We start from the raw sequence: 10,760 nt of genomic DNA on the forward strand, positions 1-10,760 counted from the left end.
TAAAGCTACATTCATATATTTTTATTATACGTAATATATCTAATTTACTAGTAGCTTATTATTTTCATAATCTTCTTTATAATGATTTTTATCATAGTATAACATCTCAATTCTCACTAAATTCTAGAGGTTATAATTGTTTTCACCCATGTGATTATAAAAAAATTAATCTTTTTTTAATAAAAATTAATTCTCTTAACAGATATGACATACCGAATTCCGAAAATTATGAGTGCAATGATTTACAAATCTTGGCATATTATTTCATGATTCATCTCTCTTATTTCATGCCTCTTTTGACATCATACCTTGGCCTAGTGGTTAATTAGACTTGGCTGAGTTGCCGATTGTTAAGTCTGATCGATCATGTTGGGTTACTCGAATTGTAAGTGCATAGAACTACAAATTAGTCTTAAATACTCATGTACAAACAAGTGAATATATAGAATAAACTGGGCTCTGGATCAACCCCCTTTACCTTCACAGGGTTGATCGAACCATGTGTTGTTGGACTCATCCATTCATAAGAACATTAGTTAGCATGACACATACTTACTCAACGGATCTGTAATTCTTAGGCTTAAATTAAGGATAATATAGTCTCATTAAATCTTTATAACTTAGTTCTAATGTGGAATTAAACCGAGGAGTTATAGTAGTTATATAGTTTGACAGAGACTCTTAGGTGAGGGCAAAATAACTGTGAATTCAATTACTATGTTGATACTCATGTTCTGCATTTACACATATGTTTTACGATCCATTTCCTAGCTTGCCTGCCTCTTCTTCTGGATCCAATCGTAAGTTGATTATTTGTCAGGCATACAGTAATAGTTCGTCAGCAAAGTTGTAATGATCTGCAGTGGTTGATATCTCCTTAACTCCCGTGATGCATACCATCTGCCATCTCCTTGGATTTAACACCTTTTGAATTCATTCTCCACTTACATTAGACTCAATTATTGCATCGCATGCATCATAAAGAATTGAGAGTTACGTACGTTAGCAAGCAAGATGGGCACACGTGAACCTGCATGCATGTGTCTCCTTGGACAAAAGCATGCAATCGAGTGTCGCATGTGTCCAAGCCGAACGAAGAATCAGGAGAAACTTATAAGACAACCAGACGACCATTACAAGAAACTTCAAATCATGATTGTGAGTTAGGAGCTTTCTTCGACGATATTTAGGTTGTAAACTTTGAGCCTCAACCGTTCGAACGTGAGATGTGTTATGACCTTCTTCTTCCTTATTGTGGATTGGAATTCTTTTTTGATCATCTATCATGGTGAGAAGATTCGAACTTAGAATCCGATGTCCAAACTTATTTGAAACCTCGAAGTTCTACTATCACGACCCTATGGGACGAGTTGTAGCGGTATTCATCAGACTCTCATAAGTCAATTTTAATTTTACCCACTTTCGATGTGAGATTAATTGGGAGTGTTAGAAATTTTCTGTAAAATATTCTGGAATCCAATAAAAAGCAATTTGATGATTAAAGCGGCTTGGAGGATTTAAAAGTGAGTAAGAGCTAAGTGGCACATTTGACACCTTTCGTAATGATTTTTCATAATAATGAGATATCTAAGTCAGTGTAATGATGATGATGATGATGATGTGTGATTAGACATCTTATCAAATTCTAAGTGTTGATTATCTTTTTCTAAATAAAATTAAAAGAAATTTTTATTACATGGATTGATTCATACATTTATCGTATAAATGTTCGATCATTTAAAATTGCACTGGATAATGTAATATAAAAAAGAAGCTAGATTTTCTTTATTTTGTGAGGAGTACAACCAAATGTCATTGCAACACACTAATGAACAACAAGCAGATCCTTATTTGCTTCGGAAGTGGAAAGGCTTCAGAAGATAGAGCGAAGAACAACACCCATAACAATGAGGAAAATGAAGTGACGATGGACTCCTCTCAAGCACACTTGAAACCGGTGGGGCTCTGCTTGCCGCAGTAGTTGAGGAGCAAGCTGAGGTTGATCGGGAGGTTGAGATGGATGCCCAGCACATTAGCCTTGATGGCGGTGCAGAGGCACACTGCGGCCTCGAGGTCGACGAGCCCGTCGATGAGGGAGCAGCAGGGCTCCTTGGGTGGCTTGCCCACCTTGGCGTGGATGAGGCCATCGAGGACGTTGGCGCACCCGCCGAGCTTAAGAGCGTCCACGGGGCAAGCGCCGGAGGCAGGAGAAGGCGTGGGTGGCTTCTTGGAGGGTGAAGGTGGGCATGGGGCGCCTGCGGAGACCATGGCGAAGAAGAGGAGGTTGAGAGAGAGAAGGAGAGCTGCGGAGGAGGAGGAGGAGGAGGATAACACAGCCTCGGAAGCCATTCTCTCCAAGCGAGGTTGGTGGATATGGGAGATAGAATCGGAGAATGATGCTTAGGGTTTTATAGGAAGGAGGAAGGGAACCATTTCAGCTCTCATGTGCATGGGGGTGGGACCCACTTCTCGTCTGGCACATGCATGAGGCTGGCGGATCTTGTATCCATTAGATCAGTGGCTGTGATCCGAACCATATTTTATTGCTGCCCTTCATACGCATGGCTCTTAACATGGGCTGTGGCAACTGTTAGAAACAGTTGTAATAAGATTCAAACACAAATATATTGCTATAAATACATTATGTACCTCAATATTTAGATCAAATGAAGTGACGTCAGAGATAAGTAGAGCGGAGAGAAAAGCTCCTCGAGTTCTATATGAGATGATGAGAACTCCGAAAGTTACAGAAATTAGACCTCAAGTTTGATCTTGAAGGCGCTAAAATCGACCCTTGAGTAGCTAACAAAATAAGTCTTCAGTGACCGAAGAGCTCTATTACTATCAGCAAAAAATGTGGTTGATAAGGGTAATAATTACGATAAGACTCATGTGACATCAGCTGCATCAGACGACGCATCACGTCTCTGTTGATTTGATGAGGCACTTGGTCAACGTGGACCGGAACGCCTACCAAGACGCATTAATGCCCTGTTCATGTTCCATCTCTCACGCCACGCCAATGGCAACGTCGGACGCTACCAGAAGTAAAGTCCTGCTCCCTACAGCCCAGCACATCAGGCAACGGTAATTCTCACTATAAAAACTCTCGCGCTCCGAGGGGAAAGAAGAAAGAAAAAAGGGAGAGGAAAGGAGGAGAAGAGAAAATGAGGAGAAGAAGGAGGAGACACAGGAAACTTAGCCAAAGAAATCCCCCACGACTATTCACTAACTTGATCATCGGAGGGGTCGGGTCGAGCTCCCCGACTCGACCTTTGTGCAGGTGTGAAGGCGGAGGTCGTCCACTAAAGGCGCAGGCGGGGATTCTCTCGACGATCTCGGGAGACGTCCCAGGTGGAAACGGTGACCCCGTCCTGATCGGGCCAACGCAATCAGCCGCCTCGACGGTCTCGGGAGACGTCCCAAGGAGATCCCCTATTATCCGGATCCGAACTAAGTCACGACGACCCCGAGACCACGGCTTGAAGTTGTTTACACCAGCAGTGGCTACTGCTGAAGACCAGCGTTTTGGAGACACGGGCAACGAAAGGAAAGCACGTGTGGAGTTCACCCGTGAACTCCTGCCGACATCGATCCACTGTTACTGTTTTGGCTGTAGTTTTGTGCTTTCAAGAATGAACTACTAAGCTGGCTGGCTGGCAGGGGTTTTGGTTCCTCGACGCATCTATCTGTTTAATCCGTCCACTGCACAGCTGCATCTGCCTTAATTATTCCCTATTACTATATTGGTTAGATTAATTGATATAAATTTTAACCATTAAGTATAAGATTCTGAGTTCGATTCTCATCTTAATCGTTTATTCTTTAGCCCCAAAGAAAAAGATACTATGCATTCAATTAACATTGATTTATGTGTGCTAACTATGAATAATCTCTATACCTTCGAGTGATCGATTAAGTGGATCTAAGCAGTGTTTTCCCCCCTTAAATATGCTCAATGCTCCATTGGATTGATCCACGTGCCGTTTAGTACTTGCCGTCGATTGGCCTTATAGAGAGAGAGAGAGAGAGAGAGAGAGAGAGGGGTGGGGGGGGGCACTCTGTCTGCTTGTGTCGCAAGAAACGAGTGTATTGGTTGCCATATGAAGAAGACGACGGGAAAACCAGAGACCGCAACGCCAATAGATTTCGGACCTTGGACGGTCAACCATTCCATCTGACCTTCCTGCTGGCTGCCTCAACCCACTCACGTCGTCTCAGCTTAGTTTGGGTGTCGTCGGCATCCACAGAAGCACGAAACAGAACCAATGGCACGAGACCTCGTGGAGAGCACAGATATGTGTCTGGCCATTTCCACAGCTTTCTCTGACTTGCCAGTACCTCATTGGTTTATTTTCAGCTTTGGCAGGTCTCTCTATTGGAGTCCAACGGCATGAAACTTTTGGGAACTTTCATGGATATGTCCCTTATTCGAAAGGCACGGTTTCGATCTCATGGCTGCTTCGTCCCCATAATCACTTCCTTGCCCTTTCTGCCTATAAAGTGGGCTTCGCAGGAGCCAAGGCAGATCACCGATCTCTTGGATCTATCCGTTCACAGTCTGAGAAGATGAAGAAGGTGTCGTCTCTGACCGAGCTCGGCTTCGCTGATGATGTCCACCGGGCTCTGTTCCGCCCGATCCAACAGGCGGCACCGCCCTCCCCGACGAAGCGCCACACGAAGATCTCCGTGATCGGCGCCGGGAACGTCGGCATGGCCATCGCGCAGACGATCCTGACGCAGGACCTGACGGACGAGCTGGCGCTGGTGGACGCCAAGCCCGACAAGCTCCGGGGGGAGATGCTGGATCTGCAGCACGCCGCCGCCTTCCTCCCCCGCACCCGGATCCTTGCGTCGCCGGACTACGCGGTGACGGTCGACTCCGACCTCTGCATCATCACGGCGGGCGCCCGGCAGATCCCCGGGGAGACGCGCCTCAACCTCCTCCAGCGCAACCTGTCCCTGTTCAAGGAGATCGTGCCGCCGCTCGCCCGGTACTCCCCGGGGGCGCTGCTGCTGGTGGTGTCGAATCCGGTGGACGTGTTGACGTACATCGCGTGGAAGCTGTCCGGCTTCCCTCCCAATCGGGTGATCGGATCCGGCACCAATCTCGATTCCTCGCGCTTCAGGTTCCTGCTCGCCGACCACCTCGAGGTCAACGCTCAAGATGTCCAGGTTCGTGATTAGGATCCATCTCTACTGTTCCGGTGAACCAAGAAACAGCTGCCGAATCTACCGATAAGGCTTAGATCTCTTATGCTCGTACCTCAAATCTCTGTTATGTTTTGGCAGGCATACATGGTGGGGGAGCACGGAGACAGCTCTGTGGCGCTGTGGTCGAGCATAAGCGTGGGGGGAGTGCCAATACTGAGCCAATTCACCAAGGATGTGGCGGCAATCGAGCAAGGAGTGCTGGAGCGGATCAGGAAGGCGGTGGTGGACAGCGCGTACGAGGTCATCCGCCTCAAAGGCTACACGTCCTGGGCCATCGGCTACTCGGTGGCGAGCCTCGCCCGATCCCTTCTCCGCGACCAACACCGAATCCACCCGGTTTCTCTGCTCGCCAAGGGATTCTACGGCATTCCCGACGACCGCGAGGTGTTCCTTAGCCTTCCGGCGCAGCTCGGCCGCAGCGGCATTCTCAGCGTAGCCAACATCCAACTCACCGACGAGGAGGCAGGCCGCCTTCAGCGATCCGCCGAGGCTCTCTGGGACCTGCAACAAAAGCTTGACCTCTGATCTGTGTTGCGGTCACGCTGCCGCCGAGGTACTTCACCGGGTTTACATTGATCTTTGTACGTCTGTTTCGAGGTATGCATCACAGGAGACAAGTATGTGACGATAATGTTTCCACTTTCTATGATCTTTAGTGGCATTATATTTTGTTTAGATTATTGTCTTTGATTCTTCACAGTGGCAATGACACAACTTTCAGCTTAAAACACTCGACGATAGACAGACTCGAGTACATATTTCAAAGGCTTCAAATAAACACTCGACAATACAACACGGACTCGGAGACTATAAAATCACTCGAGTACACGAAAATAACCAGAAAACATATCAACCTTTAATGAGTGTGTTACAAAATCTACAAAGAGGTAAAATAGTCGACTCGAAAACGATTCCACACCCCCTCTCTCTCTCTCTTCTACGAGTTGGCTCGAAGCAACGACCCCAAGAAAAAATTATTTCTTCACGAGATAGCCCACGAGGACAGCCAGAAGAGCAATTAGCACCAGAGACATGAAGGAGAATCCTCCTCGCCGTTTGCCAATTTCTCGCCTCATAAGCTCCTGCGATATGAATATGAAACCATTAGATACTTCGGGGGAAGAAAAAGAAGACATCAAGTTGCATGCCGTGTAGTAGCTCAGACTGATACCCAATTGTTTACACATTGTTATACAAGAAATATGCCATCAGATATCTATCTAAATAAAACAAATGTCATCAAATGTATACTGCTATAACAAGTGTTACAATATTGCATCTAGAAAGTTAGTGGCACAACAAATGTAAGGCATATTCAGTGAAGCACTCGGAGTGGCTTATGTGCCAAAATGAAGTTGAACCCAAAGCAAGAAAACAATGAAAAGACTATGATTGTCCAAAGATTGTTCAGTGATCAATCAGCAGCCTGACAGTTTTGTGGATAAGCATTAAAGGCATAGAGGAGCTAAAATAGTGTTCAACAAAGGATTAAACCAAAACTACAATAGTTTTCAACATGTAGTTGAACATTAGCTTCAATGAAAATCAAGAAAGGCCAATGTATAACACTATGACGAGAACAAGATAAGTCCATTGGTCGTTTCCCAATGTTAGGATGCAATATATCCAAGGTAGGAAAGCAGAATCCAGTTGAAGTAGTCCAAATAATGACATAAGTCACAACAAGATTCTTACCACTTCCTGGCGAAGCTTACTGTTCTGTTGCAAAGCAGAATTCTTCTCCTCGGTCAACCTTGATATCAAAGCCATAGCCTGGAATTGAAATTGAAAAGAAAAAAAAAAAAGATAATGCTTTCGCAATTTTATACAACCAAGAAGTGACTTTACAGGACGGAATGCTTCCATCTACTGACACAATAAAATGCATCAAACAATTACGGGTCATTCAGCTGGTTTCTGATGTAACCTTGCGGAGAGAAGTAAACTAAGGGCGTAAGAGATGATAAAAGTGAACAGAATTTTGTTGCCTCTAGCAAGAGCCAACCTAAGTTAGTTTAACTGCAGCAGAAGTTGCTACAATGACATTCTGTTGTATAACTGCAGTAGAGAACCGAGGAGAAAAGTAGTACACAGAGGAGAATAACATACTAGAAAGAGCCAGATTAACACAAGCTTTCTTCAGTACAAACTGACAATTTGACATTCCCCTTAATACGTACACAAATAAACCTACAATTAGAACCAATTACAGATCTGATTATATGATTGATGTCCAGATTTAAGAAACAACAAAAAGACCTGCTGCGATAAGAGTTTTAGCAGGCTCTAGGTGGTATATGCTAAAGAAAGCAACCAAAGGAACAAGAGTCCTAGGTTTGGGGCTGAAACTAGAGAAAAGAGAATGAGGATATACTATGGGTAAAGATAAAAGAGAGAATTGATGATGAAGAGGGTGGTGACAAATAAAATATATATATAATGCAATTTTTTACTGTAGACAGTCACTGTTCAACACAACGTCAGTAACACATGAACTAGCCTTAATCCCAGCTAAAGGAGGATTTACATCCTTGAAGACACCAAAAATTGACATAGAAACATCAAAATGTGTTTTTAATCAAGCAACTCTGCATATGCCAAAAAGACAAGGTTTGGTCCTTCTATAGATGGAAAAATAAGTGATTACAAACATACTTCAAAATGCCTGAAATTTTTTGAAATAACACCATGAGGCCACTGACTAGTTTATTATTGAACCTAATTTTAGACAAATCTAAAACCAAATTACTTTAGAACTGAAATTTGCATTACTTTATTGATTTTCTTAAATATTTAATTTGTTCTCCTTGTCCCAAATAGGATCATAGTTAAAACCAACCATTTGGCTAAGCACCCTAGATTGTCATAGATTCTAAACTTTATTCTCGCTACTATAATGTGTTATGGACTGTTTTCAAAAAGTTATTAACAGTCACTTTCGGTCTTCAAGAGATAAAAAAAAACCACTTCCAGCCACCACTTACGAAGCTCGAAGCTTCCTTTAATTTCATACCATCACAGTTTTATGGTTCTGATAGCTACAAAATCCAAGTCTATCAGTTGTCAATCCCACACTTGATGCTATCTTATGCTTCTAACCTACATGTGTGTTATTTCAGCAGTAGTTGATTTCATGTATCATCACTTATAGGGTTGTCTTAATCGAATCACACTAATCAAATCTGTTAACATCATTATGAGGTCAACTATGGTTAACTCATTTAATAACACACCCATGAAAATCTGACAATTTTCTGATCAATTGTTAAATGTATGTTCAACCTCTGAAGTGCCACAAAATCCCTAAACAATGCAAACTAATTAAGAGTAGAAGCCATGAAGATTGGAAGTCTAGATGGTGTGTGAAAAGTATACCTTCTGGTAGCAATTTAAACACATCCAACCAAAGAAAAACTTCCAATATTCTGATCAATGCAGAAAATAGTTGAATGTGACAACATTCTATGAATGGAAGGCTGTCTCAGAGTTGGAGATTTCAGAGAACTCGTAGAAACACACGTGCATGTGAGCATGCACACACACACACATACACATATATGTATATACATATAAAATACATATATATACATACATATATACTATGTTTGTGTGTGTGTGTGTGTGTGTATATATATATATATATATATATATATATATATATATATATATATATATATATATCCTGATAATATCATCAATGGTTTTTAGTTAAACTAAGTCCACATGCTAAAAGGAGCAATTCCCAATATAGCAAGTTTATATGCATGTGGCTTGCAGAAAGGAAATGCCACATGTATTTAAGCTTCCATGGAATGACAGAAGATGAACAAAACGGGAAGGAGATACAAATACTAGAAACTAAAGAAAAACGAGCTACTCATTTTCAAACAGAAAGAAAAAGAGGGAAATTTTGCAGGCTGCAAGTTACGCTGAAGTTTGTCAGCATTTATGATTTCCTAGTTCTAGAGGATTCAACAGCTGATGGGAATTTTCAGATAAATTGTGATCAATTAAAGCATTAAATCCTCGACACTAACCTTTTCTTCGGGCTCTTTTTGTTGTTGCCCTGATGCCTACTCAGATGCGAGTAATCAAGTTAATAAACCCCTTCGATCCCTTCCAGGGACCCCCCTCCCCACCCCCACCCCCACCCCCACCCCCACCCCCCCCAAAAAAAAACTCACTGTAGCATATTGTCTTAAAATCATGCTAACCTTGTCCGAACTGAAGGGGTCAGGTGAAGTGCCTCCGTCCTCAGATTGCTCATAAACATTAGAAGGTGGCTGAGGTGACGAAACATACGCAACTTGTATCTTGACCTCATCCACTGTTTTGCCTGGCTCCTTTGAGAACTGAAAAATATAGCAAAAAAGGTAGATAGTTAGCATCTACATCGAGCACAGAAGACCACAATTCGTCGTTTGTATGGAACCAATACGAGAAAGATTAAGAGGCGGCACCATCTCTTGGGTTATGTCGTTCAAAGTAGTGGTGGAGCTCGTGGCAATACTCTGAAGCAGAAATTTGTCCTTGCACTGCATATCTGAAGGAGCCTCCCGCTGCGCTTGCATCGTAACTGAAGCAAAATCAGAAATCGAATCACCACCTAACAGATAGGAAAAATGGAAATTTTCTTCCCGAGAAAGAAAGGAGAGATTTAGCAAAACTGGACGAGAACAAAGTACCAACGACATCGCATGTGGATCGAGGCAAAATGATCCCAACATTGGGCCGAACACAGTACTTCCTCGGATTCGTCGTCTTGACCTAAACCAAGAAGAGAAATAAAACATCTACTAAATATGAGCTCTTTCCTCAATTCCTGCCGGATCCAATCAAAACTTCAAGAGAAACACGAAATTCACACGGTCAACACCTTGAAAGCGAGAATGTCCTCCGTCTTGTTCGATAGCTGCAGCGAGCAGGAGATCTGCTTATTCAATTCGACTTCCCGAATCGCAGAAACCGCCCGGAAAACGAATAAAACATCACAATTTCATCATCAAACGGAAACCCTCGGGCGGCAGATATCAAAATAGGCGTGGGGAAGAAGCAATCGAAACGAACGGAGGGGAGGAAAAGGGGAAACTTACAAGGGAATTTGAGCTCGAGGGGCTCGACGTCCAGGAGATCGCCGGAACCCATCACGGGATCGATGGATCGATCGACGCCCTTGGCTTCGTCGCCCGCAGGTAGAGAGAGAGAGAGACACACACAGACACACAGAAGAATCGCCAAATCCCTTACTCGGGACGGAAGGAGGGAATTGCATTCGTAAGTCCAATTTTATACGGATGTTGGGTTGACGGGAGGGAAACGGGGAAACGCATCCAGAAAATTCCCACCGGAAAATGTCAATGCACAAACGACAGAAAGAATAGAAAACCCTTATAATATTTTTTATGTTAATATTTGATTTATTATATATCATTAGTACTACAGTTGGGTATTATTCGAACTTCCATAACTGAAGGGGCACTCTTTTGTTTCGTTTGATCTGATCACTGTGAAGCATAAAGAGTTCTCGGATTTGTGCGAGAGAATCG

At 43.2% G+C, this 10,760-nt stretch overlaps 3 protein-coding genes across 4 annotated transcripts; 1 reads left to right on the plus strand and 2 right to left on the minus strand.

Moving 5' to 3' along the window:
• Positions 1 to 1,758: 1,758 nt before the first annotated feature.
• LOC135680548 (14 kDa proline-rich protein DC2.15-like) lies at positions 1,759 to 2,371 on the minus strand. Its single transcript, XM_065194551.1, has one exon. The coding sequence runs from the start codon at positions 2,347 to 2,349 to the stop codon at positions 1,939 to 1,941; it is 411 nt and encodes a 136-aa protein (XP_065050623.1). The 5' UTR covers positions 2,350 to 2,371; the 3' UTR covers positions 1,759 to 1,938.
• Positions 2,372 to 4,178: 1,807 nt separating this feature from the next.
• On the plus strand, positions 4,179 to 5,889 carry LOC103992844 (L-lactate dehydrogenase A). Its single transcript, XM_009412720.3, has 2 exons — positions 4,179 to 5,175; positions 5,293 to 5,889. Exons 1-2 carry the CDS (start codon positions 4,570 to 4,572, stop codon positions 5,737 to 5,739), a joined length of 1,053 nt encoding a protein of 350 aa, XP_009410995.1. The 5' UTR covers positions 4,179 to 4,569; the 3' UTR covers positions 5,740 to 5,889.
• Positions 5,890 to 5,970: 81 nt separating this feature from the next.
• Positions 5,971 to 10,484, minus strand: LOC103992827 (vesicle-associated protein 1-1). 2 transcript variants are annotated; one of them, XM_009412701.3, is made up of 8 exons: positions 10,308 to 10,484; positions 10,091 to 10,161; positions 9,900 to 9,981; positions 9,675 to 9,790; positions 9,429 to 9,566; positions 9,252 to 9,287; positions 6,910 to 6,987; positions 5,971 to 6,296 (listed from the first exon to the last, which is right to left on the minus strand). In XM_009412701.3, the coding sequence occupies exons 1-8, from the start codon at positions 10,357 to 10,359 to the stop codon at positions 6,189 to 6,191; spliced, it is 681 nt and encodes a 226-aa protein (XP_009410976.2). In that variant the 5' UTR covers positions 10,360 to 10,484; the 3' UTR covers positions 5,971 to 6,188. The 2 variants fall into 2 exon arrangements, with proteins under 2 accessions (XP_009410976.2, XP_009410983.2); XM_009412708.3 differs by lacking the exon at positions 9,252 to 9,287 and having other exon boundaries at positions 10,308 to 10,482.
• Between the last annotated feature and the right edge of the window lie 276 nt (positions 10,485 to 10,760).

This window comes from Musa acuminata, chromosome BXJ1-1 (assembly GCF_036884655.1).
Source record: "Musa acuminata AAA Group cultivar baxijiao chromosome BXJ1-1, Cavendish_Baxijiao_AAA, whole genome shotgun sequence".
Classification (NCBI taxonomy): Eukaryota; Viridiplantae; Streptophyta; class Magnoliopsida; order Zingiberales; family Musaceae; genus Musa; species Musa acuminata.

Coding starts and splice junctions, on each gene's coding strand:
- LOC103992827 (XM_009412701.3), bottom strand. CDS start 10,359: ATGGGTTCCGGCGATCTCCTGGACGTCGAGCCCCTCGAGCTCAAATTC. Junction 9,567..9,674: donor ACGACATAACCCAAGAGATG/GTGCCGCCTCTT, acceptor TATATTTTTCAG/TTCTCAAAGGAGCCAGGCAA. Junction 6,988..9,251: donor AAAAAGAGCCCGAAGAAAAG/GTTAGTGTCGAG, acceptor TTTCAATTCCAG/GCTATGGCTTTGATATCAAG.
- LOC135680548 (XM_065194551.1), bottom strand. CDS start 2,349: ATGGCTTCCGAGGCTGTGTTATCCTCCTCCTCCTCCTCCTCCGCAGCT.
- LOC103992844 (XM_009412720.3), top strand. CDS start 4,570: ATGAAGAAGGTGTCGTCTCTGACCGAGCTCGGCTTCGCTGATGATGTC. Junction 5,176..5,292: donor TCAACGCTCAAGATGTCCAG/GTTCGTGATTAG, acceptor ATGTTTTGGCAG/GCATACATGGTGGGGGAGCA.